Raw genomic sequence first — 24,220 nt, 5'->3', positions numbered from 1 at the left:
TCTAGAGGGTTGTCCTGCAAGCTGTGTTCCTCATGGCTGACTTAGCACAATATTAGAAGTGACAGCAGGGCAGGGGGGTGATTACCTCATACAACACGGGGTTTTTGCACAACTTTTGCTGTTTCTTGTTGCATCACTTGCGTTTACCCTGATAGTTCCCAGATTGCTGTTTGGACTAGTTGGGGGATCAGCAGTTGGAACCGGCGCAGTCCCCAGGCAGCCTCCAGATCATATATGTGCAGATTCATGTGCAATGACACATTAAAAACCTTCCATCTGGAAGAACTCTTAAGTTCCTTTCTCATTACCTTCTTTCCAAATGATCTTCCAATCTGTGAACGTATCATGGGTTCTTTGGCCTTTTTGGAGAGGGGCGGGATAATGTTCTATACACTTTGGCCCAAAGGTACATGATGCAGAAACATCACATCAGTACCTGGATAGAAGATCATTAGAGTCCTATGCATGTTATATGTATATAGAGTTTTGTTGAAGGAAGATGAGATATCAATACTCTATTAGCGCTGATTTTTGTTGTCCGTTCTAAAAGGCATAATCGATCCAGAACCCTCTGTTACTGACCTATGGTACTCTAATGCTACCATTTATTACGTCACTGAAAAATTTTATCCACAAATAATTTTATTATTAATGCTGTTCTGTCCTATATATCTCCTAAGAGACCAGAGACGAAAACTCTGCAGTTATTAACTTAGGGTGGGATTCCATTGCCCTCAAAGTGTCCCTATTTTCCAGGGACAGTCCCGGAATTACAAAAGCCTTTCCGGCTTCTGATTTGATCCAAGAATGTCCCTATTTCTCCTGCCAGTGCCACAGCCGCCGAGCTTGGGCGGGAGGATGAGACGGCACTTGTCCTAAGCGGTGGTAGTGGCAGCAGTGGCAGCTGCGAAGGAGCATACTGGTGCCTCTCCATGGCTGCAGCCGCCGCCAGCCTCTTCCCTTGCACAGCCTGTAGTGGCTGCTGGACAGCGGACGAGAAGAAGGGAAGGCTGCCGCAGCCATGGAGACCTAGCTTCACGTGATGCGCCAGCTTTGAGGTGCAGGCAGAGGGCAAGGCCACCCTGGGTGGGAAGAAAGGGGGAGCCAAGGCGAGTGTGAGGAATCCTGATACAGTCATACCTTGGGTTGAAGTTGCTTCAGGTTGAGCACTTTCAGGTTGCGCTCTGCGGCGACCCGGAAGTAATGGAGTGCATTACTTCCAGGTTTTGCCGCTCGCGCATGCGCTCAAAATGATGTCACGCGCATGCGTGGAAGTGGCGAATCGTGACCCATGCAGACGCGGGTTGCGTTCGCTTCAGGATGCGAACAGGACTCTGGAACGGATCCTGTTCGCATCCAGAGGTACCACTGTACTTATTTTACTTAAAAAATGCTAACTAATTTTGCCCCTTTTGAAAACTTGTTTATTGGTGTGTGGTTTTCTTGTTGTAAATCTACCCGGGGATCAGCAAACTTTTTCAGCAGGGGGCCGGTGCACTGTCCCTCAGACCTTGTGGGGGGCCGGACTGTATTTTGAAAAAAAGAGAAATGAATGAATTCCTATGCGCCACAAATAACCCAGAGATGCATTTTAAATAAAAGCACACATTCTATTCATGTAAAAACACGCTGATTCCTGGACCATCTGCTGGCTGGGTTTAGAAGGCGATTGGGCCGGATCTGGCCCCCAGGCCTTAGTTTGCCTACCCATGCACTAAAAAATAAAATCAGGATTAAGGAGTTTTCTCAGGATGGCAGAGGGCCTGTGTTCTGTGTTCGGTTGGTGTGGCAGTGGTGGAAATGCCCAGCGGGGGAGGGGGGCAAAAATGGGGTGTTGAGGAGGGACATTTAGGGGGCGGAATGAGAAATGTCCCTGTTTTCACCCAAGGAATGTTGGAGGTTATGGGATTCAGCTAAACTAGTCCTGCTACTGGAAGCCCCATGTAAGGGCTTCCACAGTGAGACTTCTACTCCTTTCTTCTGTGCAGTGCCGGATTTACATATAAGCTAAACAAGCTATAGCTTAGGGCCCCACTCTCTTGCGGGCCCCCAAAAAATTTAAAGGGGGAAAAAACTGGATGTACATTTCCAAAATATAAGATAAAAAACAAACAAAATAAAACCTACATACAGCAACAGTGTTTTGTGTTGTGTAGGCTCCTGTGATGTAAGTCATGGGCCCTGCCTGCTAGCCTGCTCCCTAAAATATCACTGGTAGTTATTTCACCAATAATATACTATTTCTTAATTGTATTTCAGTTCAGCAGTTACTTTGAGAACCAGTGTGGTATAGTGGTTAAGAGCGGTAGACTCGTGAACTGGGTTTGCTTCCCTGCTCCTCCACATTCAGCTGCTGGGTGACCTTGGGCTAGTCACACTTCTCTGAAGTCTCTCAGCCCCACTCACCTCACAGAGTACTTGTTGTGGGGAAGGAAGGGAAAGGAGATTGTTAGCCGCTTTGAGACTCCTTAGGGTAGTGATAAAGCGGGATATCAAATTCAAACTCCTCTTCTTTGATAAAATACATATTTTGTTATGTGCCAATGGCTTGAGATACCTATTAGGTCCATAAATTGCCATATAGCATATATTCAACACAATAAGCAGTGACAATTTGTTGTTGACGAAGGACAGCTGGGCATACAAAGGGCCCCATTAGCCTTCAGTAGCTTAGGGCATCATCAAACCGAAATCCGGTCCTGCCTCCATGCGCCCATTGAACTTGGCTCTGGGGGATTGGGAGAGAAGATGGAGATTGCTCCATCTGGGAAGCTGAAAAACTTGCCATGATGGCACAACTGCATTTGCACTATGATGAATTCCTCCATTAGTAACTAAGCCATGCTTGTCTGGAGACAGTGCAGATTTCAGTTCATGCTTGCACACTCTCCTGAACGTGCGCAACCATTTCAAGGTCAGGCCACCTTTGGAAGAGATGCTGATACCGTCCCTGGCTCAGTGGCTGTTCCTCACTGACAGGATACAGTGGTACCTCAGGTTAAGCACTTAATTCGTTCCAGAGGTCCATTCTTCACCTGAAACTGTTCTTAGCCTGAAGCACCACTTTAGCTAATGGGGCCTCCTGCTGCCGCCGCGCCGCCAGAGCACGATTTCTGTTCTCATCCTGAAGCAAAGTTCTTAACCTGAAGCACTATTTCTGGGTTAGCGGAGTCTGTAACCTGAAGCGTAGGTAACCTGAAGCGTATGTAACCTGAGGTACCACTGTATATATTTTATGACATTTGGGATGCTGCAAAGGCCGATCTGATACTACAACTTTAATCATATAGACATTTTTTTTTTCTTTTTAATTAGTAACAAGCCAAATAATCAGCAACAAGTTATATTTTAAAGTCAGCAGAGACTACTGTACATTTTTAAGAGCAGGGAGACCTGCATATCATCTGCTAGGTCTACTCAGCCCCAAGGGAAATGAAAACCCTGTTGTGAGTTTGACACTGGAAGGATGGTTAGTGAAGTGAAAGTTTTCAGAATAGTCAAATTTAGGCAAAATACATTTTTAGGATGATGGGACCTTACAAACACAAACTGGTAATTCGTGAAACTGTTGGCTATGCTTACTGGGGCTGATTGAGACTTGGGAATTTCAACAGACATTGGAGCCACAGGTTTCTTGTCGATGGGGTAATTTTTCTGTTTATTCAGTCCCAAGTTACAAAATTCACAAATGAGCTTCATTTCTCTCTCTCTTGTGTACCTTAAAAAGACGAGCCTTCATTATAAATTTTACACAGAATGCAAGTTGTGCTCAGTTGGAGTTGCAACTCTTACTCTCTCTCTCTCTCTTTTTGGTTATGATGATATTCTCTAGCTGGCTAATTTGTATGTATCCGTAGAAAGAGGAAGCTGAAAAATATACTTTGTACTATTATGAAAAATTAAAATCCCCTAGTGGAGCTTTGACACATTATATTTTAAAACTCATTTGTTCATGCTGTGGTTGTTGTCTTGCAGTTTTCCAGGAGTGGAATAAGGAGGGACAAAGGATCTTGAGACACTTGTGACACACACTTTCTGTGTGTGTGTGTGCCTGTGTGTTTAAAATAACCTTTCCTTTCTTATTATTCACTAGTCACATGCAAGTAGCTAGTTTCCTATTGCTTTCTAAAGCAATGTGTTTTAGTTGTGCATAAAACTCATTAGAGCTTCCAGCTTTAATCAACATAAAGGCAAATAACGAAAGCTGTGATTGCAGACTGTGGTTTGGGAGTTCTCCAAGCACCTCTTGAGCACTTGTTATTTTGTGCGAGGAAGAAATGCCATAACAGCATGCACCAGGCCTTCCTTGAATTGCCCAAACAGCTAGGAAAGAAAAGAAAAAAAAGGAAGGGAGTGAGAGGTCTGATTTCCCTTCTTTATTTTCTCATCCTACCTGATGGACCTGCTGTGCCAGGCTAATTTAGCCGCCCTGAAAGATGAAAATACACCAGAAGAAGGAAGTATATATTTTAAAACTAATAATTTTAGGAAGTGGGAGTGGGGCTGATGAGGAGCATTTTTGGGGTGGGCGGGGAATCAGGAGCTGGTTGGCTAAACCAGGAATTCTTCTTTGGCTCAGATTTTCAATATGGGGTGGAAAATAACATTGGGGCTTTGAAAGTTTGTATCTTTGAGGTGGGTTCTTTTTATTTATTTTTTTAGCTCCCAGAAGTGATAAATGAGCCTCTGAGTATAAAAGCCTAAGCTTACAAAACCTTGTCAGCATTTATAGTTTTAAGTGACCAAGCACGTAGAAGGTGAAAGTCCTGGCAGGTTTGGAACCGGAGTCAGGGTGGATTAGTGGACCAAGAAAGTCTAGGCTGAGCTAAACAAGTGGATCTGTGTTGGAGTTAGCAGGGGAGGTTGTTAATAATAACAACAACAATAATAATAATAATAATACAGTGGTACCTCGGGTTACATACGCTTCAGGTTACAGACTCCGCTAACCCAGAAATAGTACCTCAGGTTAAGAACTTTGCTTCAGGATGAGAACAGAAATCGTGCTCCGGCGGCGCGGCAGCAGCTGGAGGGCCCATTAGCTAAAGTGGGGCTTCAGGTTAAGAATAGTTTCAAGTTAAGAACGGACCTTCGGAACAAATTAAGTACTTAACCTGAGGTACCACTGTTATAGTTTCAGGAAGGTAGCCATGTTGGTCTAACGCAGTCAAAATAAATTAAAAAATTGTCCAGTAGGACCTTAGAGACCAACTAAGTTTGTTCTGGGTATAAGCTTTCGTGTGCATCTGAATGGTGTGTATCTGAAGAAGTGTGCATGCACACGAAAGCTTATACCCAGAACAAACTTAGTTGGTCTCTAAGGTGCTACATAACAATAATTGTGTTATTTATATGCCTCCCATCTGACTGGGTTTCCCCAGCCACTCTGGACGGCTCGCAACTGAATATTAAAAACAGTAAAAGACATCAAACATTTAAAACTTCCCTATACAAGAATACCTTCAGATGTCTTTTAAAAGTCAGATAGTTGTTTATTTCCTTGACATCTGATGGGAGGGGCAGTCCACAGGGCGGGCGCCACCACTAAGAAGGCCCTCTGCCTGGTTCCCTGTAACTTCGCTTCTTGCTGTGAGGGAACCGCCAGAAGGCCCTTGGCGCTGGACCTCTGTGTCCAGGCTGAACGATGGGGGTGGAGGTGCTCCTTCAGGTATACAGGGCCAAGACCGTTTAAAGCTCTAAAGGTCAGCATCAATAGATCAGGTTCAAAGTGTAGGCAGGTGAGATTGCAGACAAGAGTCTGCAGTCTGAATGGAAGTATCCAGCTAGAATAAGGGCTGGAATGAGTATTCCAAGAAGCAGCAGATAGAGGCGCAGGGTAATGGGAAGAAAGGCTGGAAGATTGGGAAGGCAGCAGGTAGAGGTTAAAGCAGGGGTAGGCAATGTGGTGCCCTCTGGTTGTTTTGGGGCGACAGCTCTCATTGCCTCTGAGCATTGGCCACACTGGCTGAGGTAGATGGGACTTGGAGTCAAACAACATAAGGAGGACGCCACATTGGCTATGTCTGGGCTGAAGGAAAAGCTGTCTAGCAGCAACACTATGGACTAGAAAGCCACTCAGACAATGCCAGAATCTGGTTTTTGCCACGCGCTAGATCCAGGCATGATCTATGTCGACAGCCTGGCTCTAAGAAGAATTAGAGGCGTAATCTCTCACCCTTCGACACTACAATCTCAAACGTTTCACTACTAGGGTGTGTGTGTAGACTAGATGGCCCCATTGTAAATGTCTGTTGGCTGCCCCTGACGTTTGGGGCAGGGGTGGCAGAAAAATTGGAAACAGAAGCATTCACACCTTTGGGAAGAAAAGCAGAAGGAACTTTGCAATGTTCTTAACCCTCTTCCGGATGTGACTAAAGCCCAGCTCCCTTCCGAAAAGCTGGTGAAAGTCCAAAGGCGTTGTCTCTCTCCCGAGATGGAGTGTTGGCTGATCCTGAGAGATGCCTGGAACAGAGTTCCAGTGAGTTCTGGCTGGAAAAAAGCCTGCTTATTTCCTCGGCTTGGGGGTGGGGTCACATAACTCCATACCCTCCAACATTTCTCCAATGAGGGATCATCAGAGGTGCTGATGGAAGTCCAAAAAGATTGTATAAGATGAGAGGTTATGTGGTATGTATGACAATTAATATGTTTAAAAATAAATAAATATTTCAAAACAAAACATTTCTCCAATAAAAATAGGGACGTTCTAGTGTGTGTGTGTGTGTGTGTGTGTGTGTGTGTTTAACATATTTTCAACAATTATTAAACATAATTTTATATCTTATACAATTTTTTGACTTCCATCAATCACCTCTGAAAAAATTCCAATCTTTTTCACTTTACATTTCTTACTTTCACTATTACATTTAAATATCATAACTAATATCTCTCTTCTTTGAAATATTTCATGTATTCCTCCTTACAAAACTTCTTGCAGTCCTACTAGCGTAATTTGTTGATTACAGTTGCTCTTCAAATAATTTGTCTATTTCTTCTAATCTTCTGTAAACCTCTGGTCCGGCGGGTTTCAAATCCTTCCTGTCATTTTGTCCAATTCTCCGTAGTCCATTAAGAAAATAGGGACGTTCTAAGGCAGGGGCTGGCAAAGTTTTTGTGGCTTGGGCCGGTTCACGGTCCCGCAGATGCCGCGGTGGGCCAGAATGCGCAAACACTACTTCCGGCGTGGAAGAGGTGTGCACAGCTTCCCATTGGGTGCTGGAGCTTCCTGCAGCCAATGGGAAGCCGGCCAGTGTCACAGAAGGCGGTCCCCGCTCTGCTCTGCGCTGGTTTAGTATGGCGCACGGGAGCCGACCGAGCTGGAGGTGGGGGTCCCCGAGCTGGCGCAGGGGTCCATGGGCTGGTTAAACGGCCCCTATGGCCCGCTTGTGGCCCATGGGCCTCAGGTTGCTGACCCCTGTCCTAAGGGAAAGCGCGGCATTCTGGGATCATTCCGAGACTACTTCTGCAAACTTGGGACTGTTCCTGGAAAATAGGGAGACTTGAAGGGTCTGCTGCTGTTGCAAATGGCGTGATAGCATCCATCTCTATTATTGTCGCTGCTAGGGAAAGTGTCGTTTCAGTCGTGCATCCCTGCAGCCACCAACACAGAAAGGGCTAACAGCTCGCAGCATGCTTCACACAAACTGTTCCCTAGATGATTATGTACCTTCACAGGTGATAACTAGTGTGTGGAGGGAATGCAGCTGTGTAGAAAATTGATGTAGCTGAGTAGAGACAGGTAGATTTCAGGAGAGCTTTAGAAGCCCTCTGGGTGAACAAAGTAGTAAACAACTCGGTAAGTTAACACTTTGTAAATAGCTCTCTGTAAGCATCCTCTATCGTGTGACCCTTTGAATGCTGCAAGTTAGCTGTTATCTGCAACAAAAGGCTCTCTGTGGTGCCACCAAGTGGTTCCAGGATAGCATAAGTGTTACTGCCAGTCAAATTGTATCTATGTACACCAAAGGAGAGGCAATGTGTTTTATTCTGTATTCTGTTTTCATGCAGCATGTAATGTCTCTTTGAATGCATTGGGAAAATAATTCCGATCGATCTCTCACTTACACATACACACACACGAAATTATTTTATTTTATATTCTTTACTGAAAGATAAAAAGTACATAATTACAAGTGCGCAGAGTAAGAACAGACAAAAATTGGGGGGGGGGGGGGAGAGAAATCGTATGTATGTAAAAACAAAACACAACAAAAAAATTGTAGACATTACCAAAAAATATGTTGTTGTAGTTAATCAGGCCTTAACTTTATACGGTATTTACAAAAATAAATTTCAAATATTGCTGAATTTGCCCATGGTAAGTCTATGTATGCAAATTGTTCATGTGTAGCGAGTTTGTACATATCTTCAATCCAATCATTAAAGGGAGCCTGTCTTTTTGCATAGTGAGGGCACAAAGAGTCCATTCATGTTGTCCCTTTATTTGATTCCTATATGGGTAAATAATTCAAAAGGATATTTCCCCCTGCAAATTTAAGACTATTCTGCACAGTTGTGTTGTTAATATCTATTGACTTCTGCCAAAAAAGTATCAATATAGGACATTGTATAAACATATGTCACACAATTATTAAAATATATCCTCATATTGGAGAGGCTTAAAGCTTTTTATAACACGTTTAACACTATAGAAGTGTTGTTTTTAATTGCTCAGTAAAATTAAGCTAACGTGCAACAGAATTTGTTGTAAATAGCACATTTAGTTTGGGTGTTTAAGCTATAAAATCTGTTATTGCAAGATTGCTATGTCTTCTTGCACAATTAATTATCCCTTTATCGTAACCATGGCCATCTGCAGGTGCAGCTGGTTGCTGACAAAATTTGTCCAGGAACTCCAGAGATGGGAGGTGTACAAAATACATCGCACGGGTGAGGAACCTATGGCTCTCCAGATGTTGCCAGACTATGACTCCCATTATCATTGATAATTGACTAGGGGGCTGATTTGCAGTCCAGCTGGAATTGGAATTGCAGTCCAACAGCATCTGGAAGGCCACCGGTTCCCCATTCCTGATTGACAGGTAGGAATATGCTTTGCACCAAATAGATCTGCTAGTCCTTAGGGAACCGGGTGGCGCTGTGGTCTAAACCACTGAGCCTCTTGGGCTTGCCGATCAGAAGGTTGGCTGTTCGAATCCCTGTGATGGGGTGAGTTCCCGTTGCTCTGTCCCAGCTCCAGCCAACCTAGCAGTTCGAAAGCATGTCAAAGTGCAAGTAGATAAATAGGTATCGCTCTGGTGGAAAGGTAAACGGCATTTCCGTGTGCTGCTCTGGTTTCGGTGTTCTGTTGTGCCGGAAGCGGCTTAGTCATGCTGGCCACATGACCCGGAAAAACGCTGGCTCCCTCGGCCAGTAAAGCAAGATGAGCGCCACAACCCCAGAGTCATACGCGACTGGACTTAACTGTCAGGGGTCCCTTTACCTATAAGAAGCTTCACCAATCTGTTGTTTTGCTGAAAGTCGCTGCTGATGCACTTGGCGACCTTTTGCTAAAACGTGCCGCTATTTTTTTCCTACTGTTTTAGAACAGGACAAGACGTTTCAAAAAGCATAGCCCTCAGTGATTCCAGTTGGGAAATAAATGGCTTTTTAAGTGGGTGGCAAGCAAGACGTTTTAACGAGCTACTGACTTTGAAAGTCACTTTGCAACAGAATGAGGATCACCCAGGGAAACTTTATAGTAAAATAAGGATCACCGACTGCGCGTTTATGGAAATGGCCTCCCTTGTTGTGCTGCGTTTCCTTACGGAGAGCCTGTGATGGCTACAAAGAACAGGGATGTGCTGGGACTAACATTGCTCTCTGTCTGCTCAGTTTTTGCAGCTATGTGACTATTCAGCAATTGAAACTGGTACACGTGGCCTTAAAACTAGCAAGGCCTTTTTTGGAAATAGCTCTGCAGCTGAAACTAAGCCTCGCTTAAACCAGTACTCTTGGCGCAAATAATATTAAATCTGGAAAACATAGTCTAGATCGTTTGGCCTCAGCAATGTTTTAAAATATTAGGCGGTTATTCTGGGGAACTTGAACAGGGGGAGAAGCATACAGGCAAATTCAATGAGAAATTTACACACTGAACATGAATCTTGTGTTTTTGGCTGGCGGGCACTTGGGTTGAGCTGTTGCATTATGCCATCTTCATGCTAGCACTGCGCCAAAGCTAAGATCCAGCATATATTTTATATAAATAAGATACCATAGGCTGTGAGCTTTTGCTATTTTTTTTTTAATAGAATATTATAATCTACAGAAATGCCATATTTTTCCGTGTATAACACGCCCCCCCTGTATAAGATGCCCCCTATTTTGGGGGGCTCAGATTTAAGAAAATGGGGGGAGATTTTCACCCACCAAACCACCGCTGACAAGCTGCAGTTCATGGCTGCAACCAATCACCCATCCCACCCCCATGCACTATCCGTGTATAAGACGATCCCCATTTTAAAACATTATTTTAGAGTAAAAAAACCCTCATCTTATACAGAAAAGTATGGTACGTTTCATTGAAGGACGTGCTCGCTTACAATTCAGGCTGCAATTCTATGCTCGCTTACTTGTGAGTAAGGCCCATTGGACGCAGTAGGAATTACTTTCCAGCCCTTACCATTGGGCTGAGTGAAGGAACTGCTTCAAACAGTGGCAGTGGCAGCTACATGTAGAAGGAAACTGCTGTGTGGCACATGGCCTTCTCTGGACCTCCTAAGTTAGCTTGCTACTGTTGGGTGCAGTGGAGGCAGCCAACGTAACGTAAGATTCAGCTACTGCCCGGTTAGTGTCAGTATGTCAAATTTCAAGCAGCGTCTTCTTGTCTTCCTCAGGCAGCAAAATCATCTTTGGCCAGCCCTAACTACCTTTCTCTCCAAGAGCAGCATGCTTGAATTGTGCCCATCTGTCTCATGGTGGGACATGGGTGGCGCTGTGGGTAAAACCTCAGTGTCTAGGACTTGCCGATCGCATGGTCGGCGGTTCGAATCCCCGTGGCGGGGTGAGCTCCCGTCGTTCGGTCCCAGCTCCTGCCCACCTAGCAGTTCGAAAGCACCCTTAAGTGCAAGTAGATAAATAAGTACCGCTTTATAGCAGGAAGGTAAACGGCGTTTCCGTGTGCTGCTCTGGTGCCGGTTCGCCAGAGCAGCTTCGTCACGCTGACCACGTGACCCGGAAGTGTCTGTGGACAGCGCTGGTTCCCGGCCTCTAGAGTGAGATGAGCGCACAACCCTAGAGTCTGTCAAGACTGGCCCGTATGGGCAGGGGTACCTTTACCTCATGTTAGGGACGCGGGTGGCGCTGTGGGTTAAACCGCAGAGCCTAGGACTTGCTGATCAGAAGGTCGGTGGTTCGAATCCCCGCAATGGGGTGAGCATCCATTGCTCGGTCTCAGCTTCTGCCAACCTAGCAGTTCGAAAGCATGTCAAAGTGCAAGTAGATAAATAGGTACAGCTCCAGCGGGAATGTAAACAGTGTTTCCGTGTGCTGCTCTGGTTCGCCAGAAGTGGCTTAGTCATACTGGCCACATGACCCGGAAGCTGTATGCCGGCTCCCTCGGCCAGTAAAGCGAGATGAGCGCCGCAACCCCAGAGTTGGCCATGACTGGACCTAATGGTCAGGGGTCCCTTTATCTTTACCTTTCTCATGTTATCCTTTCTAGGGACATGTGGGTAGGTTGGACTGTGGATGAGAAGTTAGTCCTGTGGACCCAGAGAGCTGATTCATAGCTGCTGACCTGAAGCTGGTTTAGGGTGCTCAAATTCAAACTTCCCAACCTCTTAACCAGATTGGTTTTCTTCCTTTCTAACATATTTCAGAATAGACACGCATGGGATGGGGGATAAATTTCAAAGGCACCTCTTATCTACTCAAATAAAGAATTCTTGGTTGTTTCCAAAAAAATTCCAGCTATGCCCTTGCTGATTACTATCATGGGTTACGTACAGGTCACCGATTGACAGGTGAATGAGTAAATGTTTCGGAGGCATCAGTCTCATAACTGTTTACATGATGGCTGGTTCCCCAGATATTGCTAGGGATGGTAAACTCCATTTCACCTTTCGGCTAAATCCGTGGAACATGTAAGGAATCGCAGGGCGAAGTGAGCTCAAAGGCTCTCTTGTAACCCACCCTTCCTCTGGTTAATTAGTTTTGCCTTCTAATTTTATCTTCAGAACAACTGTAGGAAGTAAGTTAGTCTGGGAGTGATTTGCACAAGACTGCCAAGCGACTGAGGGATGATTCATCCTTCATGGTAGCAGGGATGGCTGCCATATTTATATGTAAGTCTGTCTGATGGGAAGAAGGGACGCAGCTCTCCACACATGAAGGAGGACGTGCTCAAGGATGTGGTGGCTGATCACAGCTGCCTCCCAACAGTGCCCCAGAGGATTGGAGACGCACACCTCTCTTTTTCCATTTGCGTTTTCCACGGAGCTTCCTGACATAGATACAGTAATACTCTTGCCCCTAATTTGAGCATGGATTTCTCACACTCAGTGCTAACCGCTGTAGCACAATGGCTCTCAAGGACATCCTATCTTACTTGAGTCATTGTCAAGAGTGCGCGCAGGAGCCAGGCCCTGTGACCAATCGGACTTTGCAGGACTGGGACCTTCCTAAGTTTGTTCTGAAGAGGCAAGGCGCGGCCAGTTGGTAACTCACAGCACCTGGTGGCAAGAGCCTGGTATACTTGTATGCACATTAAAAACATTTTTTAAAAAGCAGCTCCAAAATTCTCCCCTAAAATAAGAGAGGGGTAGGTACCAGAAAATGGAAACTGCGCCTTGTAAATAAGGATACTTGGAGCATATGGAAGGCAAGCAGTCAACTGCTTGGAGCTAGAACATTAGAGTAGTACTGGGAAATCTTAAGAATTTCTTCCGAGTCTTGCCTGCAATTGGAAAAACAAAGTGGCCAACTTTGAGCTAGGAATGGCAAATACAATCAGCAAATGTATATGCAGAGAAGTGGTGTAAACATAAATATACTAACATGTGGTGAATTAAAAATAAAACATCTGGAAGAGAGGAGGAAACAGCCCAGGCCCTACAGCAGCTTGCATAGATCTTTTGTGTGGGAAGTGATTTTGCTGCACAGTTTGAGTATCTGGTACTCCAAATACTTAACGCTTGCATGAAAATATTTATCTTATTGGTGTGACATTGCTTTTAACGTGCTTTCTCCAGCGTCGTGCGAGCCAGGCAGAGTAATATTGACACAAGCATGTGCAGCCCCACCACTTTAAGTCTATTTATATACCCTGTAAGAATAACATGCATCTTTAAAAATTCTTTTCTGGAATATTGATGTTTCAGAAACGAAAAACCCTGGCATGAGAATTCCATTGGCACTGGAAATTCTTTGTGAAGTATAGTACTAACCATCACACAGGGAAACCCATGTAAATGCTACAGAGGATCAAACACTGAAATGTATATGAATAATATATTAGTGGATATACAGAACATATAATTAAAATTGAAATAGTGGAGCAAATTTATAAAATATTTAAACGGGACGGTGGAGAACACTGCAGAGATTCACATACGTTGCTTGTCTTCCAGTCAGTCACTATACACGGTTGGCTCATAACAGAGCTCGGTTTTACAGGGAGAAGATGTTTCTCGCCATAAAAGCCGTATCCTTAAATCTTTCAGGCTGACTTTGTAGGCATAAAAAGTGCCGGGTAATCAGAAGTTAAGATTGCAGTTGGTTCCCTGAGCAAAAGTTAGATCCTTCGTTACCAAAGAAAAGAAATGGGAGATGCGGACAGTCGCCCCCGCCCCCACTTCACATGGAAGTTTGCAAAAAGGGTGGTGTCAATCTCATCTTTTTGTGTTTTCAGGTTAGGGCAAGGACAAGAAAGGGCTTTGCACACTCACAAGCGTGTGCTTTTAAATGAATAAAAATGTAAAGGTAAGGGACCCCTGACCATTAGGTCCAGTCGTGGCTGACTCTGGGGTTGTGGCGCTCATCTCACTTTACTGGCCAAGGGAACTGGCGTACAGCGTCCAGGTCATATGGCTGGCATGACTAAGCTGCTTCTGGCGAACCAGAGTAGCACACGGAAACGCCGTTTACCTTCCCGCTGGAGCAGTACCTATTTATCTACTTGCACTTTGATGTGCTTTTGAACTGCTAGGTTGGCAGGAGCAGGGACCGAGCAATGGGAGCTCACCCCGTCGTGGAGATTCAAACTGCTGACCTTCTGATCGGCAAGTCCTAGGCTCTGTGGTTTAACCCACAGCGCCACCCGCGTCCCTAAATGGATAGTTCCTGGCATAAGTTATGCCCTGGTTTTGGGTAGCACCGAGCTTCTCCCCTGCCATCTGCTCTCCTCCCCCCCTTAAATCAAGCTGTTTTTATGCTTGTCAGCTTTCCAGAACCTGTCTTTGTTGAAGGAAACATTGGTGGTGGTGATAGCCATAAGTAGCTTGATTTTTTTTGGGGGGGGGGGAGTTCAGGGAGAAAGCAGCTGGAAAGAAGAGGTTGGGTGTTATTCAGCGAAGTGTTACTCAAAGTAGACTATTGAAATTAGTGGTCCTAACTCAGTTACTTGAGTAAAATGCAGCTGAATGCTGCCCATTGAATTCTCCCATCCCCTCGCCCTTGTCCTCTGCAAAGTCCACCCTTCAGTGCATTTTTCAGCAGGGAAGGACCTTCGTGTTGTATCCAAAAATTTCCTTCTCCTACAGAAGCTTTTCTACTAGGGATAACAGACACAGGTATAGCAAGAGAAGATCAGTAAATATTCCTCTACACCACAGGAGCGGCAAGGATCCTAATTGCTAAAAACTGGAAAAAAGAAACTGTGCCAACAAAAAAGGAATGGCAAGACAAACTGTTAGAGTATATTGAACTGGCTGGATTAACAGAGGCAATTAGAGATCACACTAGACAAGAGTTTCAAAAAGCATGGGGGAAATGTAGAGAATACTTCACAAAACAGTGCCCTAAAATACATACCTGGACTTGTTTCGATTAATGTCTGCAGGAGACTTTGTGGATATTTAAGTTATAATTAGAAAAATCTTAATAATTATTCATAAAGGAAACAGTTGATAAGAAGTAAATTAGGAGGCCAGATATAGGATAAAGGGAGTCTTTTATATGGTTGTTTGTATTGTTGTATGTTATGCTCACTGTATGTTATGTTCACGTTTAATGAGGTTGGATTTGTATATTGGGGGGTGAGGGTTTATGTTATGTTGTAAATAAAATTCCAATAAAAATTGTTTGTTTGTTTTTTAAAAAATCCTTCTCCCTGTGCCCTCAAAATCATTGGATGCAACCCTTCATCTTACATGACTGCAGCGTAACGTACAGTTTGTTCATGACTACTACTTGGCAGCGGGGTGGGGTGGGGGTGGAAACCTTCCCAATTGGATATCTCAGCTGGTTGGAACCTGGTGCTGATAAAACCAAGGTTGCAGGTTCGATTCCCACATGGGACAGCTGCTTATTCCTGCATTGGCAGGGGCTGGACTACATAATCCTCAGGGTCCCTTCCAATTTTGCAACTCTATGATCTACATGAGAACTTGTTTTCTCCTTGAACTGAGTGCCATTTCTCCAGTTAACGGAGGTAGTTTGGCCACGGAGCTACCATTTTGGCTGTGTCTGCGTGCATTACTTTGTTTTGCTTTGTTTCATACAACACGTCCCGCAGCAGGGTTGATTGTGAGATGCCCTTCTTGCTACTTCGTGCCCTCAATATCTTTGCTTTTTTTTGGTCTTCTTCCCTCCTCCCCCCCCACTGCCCGTCAAACGCAGGCCAAGAAACGCCAGGCCTTCCTAACAGAGACGTGCGAAAACAACGTGAGAGATCTGGAGTTGCTTTTGGACAGCTTTCCTGTGTCAGGCAAGCGGACAGCAGGTTAGTTGAAGGTAGAAAATGACAGATGCATCTGTCAGCGTTCCAAAGTCGCTACGTTGGGGGAATTCTACAGATGCCTCTTTCATTCCCTCTTCTCTACATGCTTTGATTTGATGACATGATAAGAGCAGTTCTCTCAGCGGTCGCGTGGCCCCGCTAGCTGGGAAGAGGTGACTGGATGTGGCCCCGCTGTTGTCAGCCCCCGCGCTTGATTTACAAGTGCGGGGTTGTGTGTGATCGGTCAGGAAAGGGCTCGCTTGCTGCGCTCTGAATCCAGCAGAGAGAAAAAGTCCTTTACACCGAGCCTACAAGGGGAACAGATGTTTTTGATTGAACCGAGCCAAATTCAGAAGCGACCTTCAGCTACTTAAAGGTCACGTCTCCAAAAAAGGTTATGCAGGACGCAGAGTGTACACATGTTCCTCTTTATGGTGTTAACTTTTTGAGAAGCCAGTTAAGAAGGGGGTGAGGACTGCATCCGTGCCAGCGCGGATTCTTCCCCAACCGATGTGCAAAAACAAACCTGCTTCTTTCTGTTGTCTGGCATGTGGTGACAGCAGTGATCACACCAAATGGAAGTGCGGAAAAGGCAAAGTGTCTCATATATACGTACGTATACATGTGTGTGTGTATATATGTATATGTATACTACTACTAGGGATGCGGGTGGCACTGTGGGTTAAACCACAGAGCCTAGGGCTTGCCAATCTGAAGGTCGGCAGTTCGAATCCTGCAATGGGGTGAGCTCCCGTTGCTCGGTCCCTGCTCCTCCCAAACTAGCAGTTCAAAAGCACATCAAAGTGCAAGTAGATAAATAGGTTTGGTTTTCAAGCCAAAGGGAAATTCTATTGAAGAAACGTTTTGGAGCCATTTCTTTGAGATAAATAGAGGGGAAATGTTTTGTTAATTGGCCACATACTCAAAGACAAAGGAGCCTTAATTCTAGGCACATCCCATTTTAGTACATTGTATCAGAGTCTTTGGAGACATTATACAATACATTATACAAGATGTCATCATACAAGGTGTGACAGGAAAGTTCAGTGAACGGTCACAGAAATCGGACAGTGAGAAATATTTGAACATACAGTCGGCATTGGAAACCCACAAAATGCTCACAGTTGTGTATGGAGATGAAACTGTAACTCAAAAGACAGCGTATGAGTGGTTTAAGCGTTTCCGTGAAGGGCGATAAACCATCGAAAATGACCCTCAGTCTGGCAGACCGTTGATGAGCAGAACGGCGGCAACTGTCGACGGGATTGGTGTTTGTCCGTCCGAATGATGGCAGAAGAATTGCATATTCTGCGTGAAATCATTACTGAGGTTACAGAGTTGTCCCACCCTCCATATTCTCCTGATCTGGCCCCACCGGATTTATTTCCCCAAAAAACTGAAATCTGCACTGAAAAGACACAGATTTTTCCAACATTTCACACATCCAAGCTGCTGTGACGAGGGAACTGAAAGCAGTATGAAAAGAGAACGTCACCAGCTCTACGAACATTGTCAACGGTGCATTGTATCAGAGGGGGCCTACTTTGAAGGCCTGTAAGGCATCTGTGTTCAAATATTTCTCGCTGTCTGACATCTGTGACCATTCACCAAACTTTCCGAACTTTAATTAGTGAATATGTGATAGCAGATATTTCGGGGGGACAGACAGGAGTGACTCAGAGGATCCCAGAAGATGACACAACCACAGTCTGTTTGCATCGCAACCTGGATGCTGGGACATTACTTCCATGTCTGCTTTCTGCTTGTAACGTGGCCGGGACCTTCCTGCAGTTTTCCCTTGAGTTCTAGCTTTCCCAACAAATGAATGTTAATGAAATCACCACCAACTTTTTAGTGCTTCTGGAACAACGTGGTTGCGATGGGGAATCCAGACCAGCCCTAGGGAGTTGTGGAGGCAGAAGGACAAAGTGTTGTGTGGCCTGGGGAACCGAATCTGCCGCAGATTCTGGCTAGCTGCTCCCTTTCTCTTTGGCACACGAGAAGAATGGAAATAAGTTTTTGAACTCAGCGTTTTGGATCCGCTTTGTTGGGCTAGAGGTTTTGGCAAGGGAGACTGGCTGCCTGGAGAAGAGAGCCAAGTCAATACAAATAAATCCTGGGAATAATTATTGATATGAAACATGCCTTTTTGTGTGGGTGCTTTAGTTCTGGAGCTGGAGTTTGCCTGTCCTTTTGTAGCCTCTGGGAAGAGATGACAGTTGAAAATATCTTTTTTTGCAATGTTTTGGGATTCTTCCCTCCTTCTTTTCCCTTCTGACATTATCCATCGACTCCCATGGAACTAACATTTTTATTCAGTGTCAATGATACAAGCTAAGTTAAGGACAGTGTATCATAGCTGTCAACGTTTCCCTTTTTTAAAGGGAAATTCCCTTATTCCGAATAGGATTCCTCGCAAGAAAAGGGAAAAGTTGACAGCTATGCAGTGTATCTGTGTCTTGATGTTGAATAAAATTAGACTTTGCACTGTAGGTTGACATTCTGCCCTGGTTGCTTAAGTTAACCAAACAAGGTTTGTGACACACTTTCCTGATTCATATAAATATTTAGAAAGGTCTTTCTAGAAATAAGAACTCTAAGGAATGATGTGGCTAAATGCATACCCTTAAATATTTCTCTGATAAAAATAGGGATGTTGTTGATGGTGATGATATTTATACCCCACCCATCTGACTGGGTTGCCCCAGCCACTCTGGACGCCTTCCAACATATAAATAAACATAAAACATTTTTAAAAACCTTCCCTATACAGGGCTACCTTCAGATGCCTTCTAAAGGTTGTCTAGTTATTTATCTTCTTGGCTCAGAGTCACATGACTCCATACCCTTCAGCATTTCTCCGATGTGTCAGGTGTGTGTGCAGCAGCCAGGTTCTGTGACCAGTAGGACCTTGCAGGACTGGGGCCTTCCTAAGTTTGTTCTGAATAGGCAAGATGTGGCATCACAGGTGAGGCCGATTGGTAACTCACAGCACCTGGAGGTAAGAGCTGGGAAGGGATATAAGGTCAGCATTTCCCTTCGGCTCTTTGCCACAGCAACACGCTTCCTGCCTTGCTGTGTTTGGCTTCTTGCTTTCTGATCCTTGAACCTTGGCTTCTTAAGTCCCTGCTTCTTGATCCTTGGACCCCTGACTTTGTGACTCCTTGCTTCCTGACCCTCGGACTCTTGGCTTCTTGACTCCTGGCTTCTGGACCCCCATTTCTGCTCCCACCCCACCATCTTGCCCCAGTCCTGACGTCCCCTGCCGGGACTTCGATCGCCCATGAACCGGACCGTGACACAATGAAAACAGGGAATCCTAAGGAAAAGCAGTACATTCTGGGATCAAATCAGAAACCAGGATGGCTTCTGTAAATCCAGAACCGTCCCTGGAAAATAGGGACACGTGGAGGGCCTGTGTCATAAAATGGCAGCAGCCAACTCTCTTTGGCAAGTCTGTCACATGTTGACAATATGAGGACCAGTCTAATATGTCCTACAGTACACACAATATTTGATTTGGTTCCCGTCTGTCAGTTGGGGATCAGCCATAGTGCATTGTTGAGGGGCCATAAGCTGGCTGGTGGATTCTCCAGTTACACACACACACACACACACACACACACACCAAAAAAATAATATCTACAACCTATGCCTCACCTTGGCCACCCAAGATCAATGAAGAAAAAACTAGTGGGGTAATAATTTTGAAATTGTTCTTAAGAAAACTTAAGGAAGTCCTGATGGAATTGCTGTACATAAAATATTAGCATTACGCAACTGGCTTGGAGCCCAAGGCTCCTATAATCAAATGTGTGCATTACAATAGTATTTCCTGTGGTTAAAACTTATTGTGAATTTGCCTCTCCAGTAAATCTCCTAGGATAAAGCTACGCGTCCTATATATTTTTCCTAATTTTTGAAATGTACTTGTTAAGTTCATTTCCCACTTTTTCTTCATAGTGGTTTACACGAAGCCACCAGGAAGCCTCTCTTCTTGGCTGAAAACTGGTTACCTTCAACAGTATGGCAGCATTACATGCCTTCTGGTTATTCTCTGCTCTCAGTCCTTTCTTTTTGAACCCCACCACGAGATTTGCTCAGGGTCTCCTGGCACATTACTTGCCCTTGACGCAGAGGTCAGTGTGAGGAAATACCTTGATTGTTCTGTTTGTTACCAGTCTGCTTGGTATGTGCCCCTGAGGTAGCCTGATAGACTCTCCATGGTTGCCCCTGAGGCTACGTTAGGGTTGCCATATTTCAAAAAGTGAAAATACAAACACAAAAGCTGTTGAGCTTTTCGTTTTTGCAAAATCTCCATTAAAAATGAAGTTTTGTGCCTATTTTTAGGAAAATTGCCCCAAACCAATCACTTCCAATATAGATTTTCCTGGACATTTCTTACCGCTTTCCGAAAACTCCGCCCGGACGCCATTTTTGGCAGGCGAATCCCAACTACATCCAGGAAATTCTGGATGTATGGCAGCCCTAGGCTACATAAAATTTCTGCCCATGTAGTTGGGCTTTCTTGCTGGTTAACTATCTATGGCCTGTTCAACTGTGTTTCGTGGAGGGGAGGTTATTATTTGTTATTATGGTATGCATTCCTTGTGTTTTTATTGTAAACCACCCTGGGATGAAGGGTGACATAGAACAAAGGTTTACCCACAACTCATTAAAACTACTGAAGGTGTCACCAAAGTTGCACAGCGATGATTAAAATAGTTCTGATTACTGCAAATTGCACCTTTGAGGGGCAAATAGCAACCAGGGAGGGGTCAGCTTCTGGTGGGAAAGTTATGCAGGACCCAAGCTGGATTGGGAGCCTATTTATTTTATTTATTTATTATATCTAAATTGCCCTTCATCCAGACAGATCCAAGGGTTGTATTTAATAATAGCATCAACCATAAAATACAAGGGAAGCAAAGCATTTTGTTGTTGTTTAGTTGTTTAGTCGTGTCCGACTCTTCGTGACCCCATGGACCAGGCACTCCTGTCTTCCACTGCCTCCCTCAGTTTGATAAAACAATAAAACTAAAATACCCAATTCTGAATGGCTGCTTTTTCTTCACTATCACAGTGGTCAGCATAAGCATACCATTAAAAAACTAAAACCCTCAGAAATAAACTGTAGTTTAGCCATAAGAGTTCAGACAGTTGTGTGTGTGTATTTTTGTCTTTTAATGTGGAATCTCCTGCTCTCATTTGGATATTTTCCCAAATATTAGTTTTCTAAGGATCTTTTTAAAATGTGGAATCTGTTACCCGCAGCTTCAGATTCTGAAATGTAAGAGGCAAAATTTGCAGCATAGGTTTTCTTGTGATCTTGGTGGCCTCCAATCTAGGAACAATGGATGAGAAGGGATATTCTATTATGCACCTTTTGTAAAGATATGCCTGTTCAGGAGCTCACAGTGTTTCAGGCCTTGAACTTCAGTGTGCTAGTAGAATTCCAGCAAACGTTATTTTAGGCATGATGTGGCATGGGATTATGCCAAAGCTTGTCAATTTTATCTGTATGAGTTCTCTTTCGGACAATACAGCAGCAATGCCACAACTCGGAAGTACAGCCGTACCTTGGAAGTCGAACGGAATCCATTCCGGAAGTCCGTTCGACTTCCAAAACGTTCAGAAACCAAGGCGCGGCTTCTGGTTGGCTGCAGGAAGCTCCTGCAGCCAATCGGAAGCTGCAAAAGCCCTTCGGATATTCGCCTTCGAAAAACATTTCCCAAACCGGATCACTCACTTACGGGTTTGCGACGTCCGGGAGCCAAAACGTTCGGGAACTAAGCTGTTCAACTTCCAAGGTAGGACTGTACATCTACGTGGCTCTAGCAATACCTGATAATGCTCCTTTAAAAAATATTCCTAGAAGCTAAATGCCCATCTGAGCTGATTTCATTCCTAGTTCTTGGGCATGGTGTTCAGGACCAGTTCTTAGGATAAAGTTGTTTGCGGTCACTGGGCTTGGATTGCAGTTTGGCACAAATCTTAAGAATGACTTGACTGATGGCATGCCAAACCATGATCTGAGCTCATAGCAAATGTCTTGCACGACTGTACCAGTTATGACAAGTGGGAATACTGGAATCTGAGCTGGAGGGTGGAGGGGGTAAGAGTGAAAGGAGCACTGGGGACCTTGTGGTCGTGAGTTTGAATGGCTTCAACTGGATTACCCACCGCCATTTGCATGCAGGGTAGGGAGATAAATAACACTCAGGATCACATTTCAACGGTGTTAAGTTGCACTCGGGCATAATAGGAAGTCCTGTGTTCCTTGGCACGTGTAGGAACGTTTCCATTTGAAAGGCATGACTGAACCTGAAGTGACAAAGGCACGAATGCCGCACACTTAAAAACAAATATTTGCTTCCTTTGGACGGCTATCATTTCCAAACGACGTGTTGAACTGTGGTCATTAGACCCCTTTAAAAAATAAGATCAGAGATAGACCTCATGACGTGCAGGAAACCAAATTGGAGTTAATATTTTTCATGTGGTGAATTTGCAGCCACAGTGTGAGAGTTTTCTTCAAGCTTTGCTTGGCATTAAAGAACAGTTACTCCAGTATGCCTCAGAGAAAACACGGCGGTTGTTCAACATTCTGTATTGTCACTGGAGCCCAACTAATTTAAATATTTCTGTTGCTCTTGGAGAAGTTTTCTGTCTTCTGTTCAACTCGAAGGGCTTTGTTTTGATTCTGTATTTTTCTCCAGGCATTCACAAGGACAAAGATAAACCTCCGAGCTTCACTCTTGTCCTTGAGACTTTGAGGCATACCTTGACAGATTACCAGAACAAGCTGGAAGATGCATCTAATGAGGTAACGCTTGCACTGTTTGGCTCCTTACACATAGCCTTCGGCCCCCAATACTAGAGATTCCTTGCTTGTTACAGAGGTCAAAACACTGGGAATGTTGAGTTGACAGCTTCACAGATAAGAAAAAGAAATAATCTTTTGTCACTGTTCTTCCTCTAAGCTTGCCCTATGGTCATGATTTACTTAAACTTCGGAAACTCTTCAGCTGTGTGCTTTTAAAAATATAAATATATACACATCAAGCAAAGCATTGTGCTTCCCAATTATTTTTAGTGAATACACATGCATACCTGATGACTATCACCCACTGCTTCTTTGAAGGCTTTAGCATAAATATATAATGTGCGATTTTGGCATAAATACCTTAAAGTGATTACAGGTGAATAAATGTGCATGCTTTTGCATTAGGAAAACAATTGCATTACAAGTTGAGATCCTTTGAATCGCTTTGAATGTTCTATGCGTTTTTAAGTCCTGCTGGAGAGAGCTGGCTGCTTTGTTAAAGTTATCCAGCATAGGAATTTTTAATTTATTAAAGTGTTTATAATGATTGAGATACCCTGTATTTTAGTGCTTTAGTGCAGGAACAGAAGTTCATTAAACACGTACTTTTTATGTCGGTTTAGTCTCATTAACTTCATTAGGTGTTAAATGGAACTTAAATCAAATTACTTCATCTGAACTGAGTTATGGATTGGTCTGTGATATGTCCTAGCTATATTCTACTGCTTGCCAGGGTGGGGTTTTTTCCCCTGTTCATCCTGGAGCTTAAACTGTTCAATGGCAGTATAATTGAAACCTGCCCCGGGGCCTTAAGGTGATGGGCAGGCAATAAATGATAACAACAGCAGTAGTTCAGGAGCTTGCACCAAGTGATTACTCTGTGTTAGAATTTATGAGAGACAATTGTTTTTGGACAAAAGCAAGGGGAAATCAAAATGAATGTTTGTGTGTGTGTGTGTGTGTGTGTGTGTGTATAGCGGTACCTCAGGTTACATTCTCTTCAGGTTACAGACACTTCAGGTTACAGACTCCGCTAACCCAGAAATAGTGCTTCAGGTTAAGAACTTTTCTTCAGGATGAGAACAGAAATCGTGCTCCGGCAGTGGGGCAGCAGCAGGAGGCCCCCATTAGCTAAAGTGGTGCTTCAGGTTAAGAATGGTTTCAGGTTAAGAACGGACCTCCGGAACGAATTAAGTACTTAACCCGAGGTACCACTGTGTATTTTCAGTATTTTCACGGTTCAGTATTTTAGACATACATACATGCATACATACATACATACAGTGGTACCTCGCAAGACAAAATTAATTCATTCTGCGAGTTTTTTCGTCTTGCGATTTTTTTCGTCTTGCGAAGCACGGATTTTGGAAAAGCTTCAAAAATCACCAAAGTCTTCAAAAACCTCAAAAAAGGCTACCACACCATGTGCTATGAGTTGCTCCTCGAAGTCAAGTCACAACTGCACCCCCTGAATGTACGGTTTCAATAAAAAGGAAACAAACTTGCAAGACGTT

The 24,220-nt window shown here is 44.2% G+C and overlaps 1 protein-coding gene across 2 annotated transcripts in view; it reads left to right on the top strand.

The window, feature by feature from the left end:
* Nucleotides 1-24,220, top strand: part of CCDC171 (coiled-coil domain containing 171) — a 199,105-nt gene that overhangs the window by 30,328 nt on the left and 144,557 nt on the right. For both annotated transcript variants that reach the window (XM_081844815.1, XM_081844814.1), the window contains 2 exons: nucleotides 15,781-15,883; nucleotides 22,600-22,706. In XM_081844815.1, the coding sequence (XP_081700941.1) occupies nucleotides 15,781-15,883; nucleotides 22,600-22,706 (210 nt within the window). The remainder of the gene's footprint in view (nucleotides 1-15,780; nucleotides 15,884-22,599; nucleotides 22,707-24,220) is intronic.

This window comes from Podarcis erhardii (genome assembly GCF_964252035.2).
Source record: "Podarcis erhardii genome assembly, chromosome: 17".
In the NCBI taxonomy this organism is placed as follows: Eukaryota; Metazoa; Chordata; class Lepidosauria; order Squamata; family Lacertidae; genus Podarcis; species Podarcis erhardii.
The sequence above is the reverse complement of the archived record's forward strand: the minus strand, read 5'-3'. Positions and strand labels throughout refer to the sequence as shown.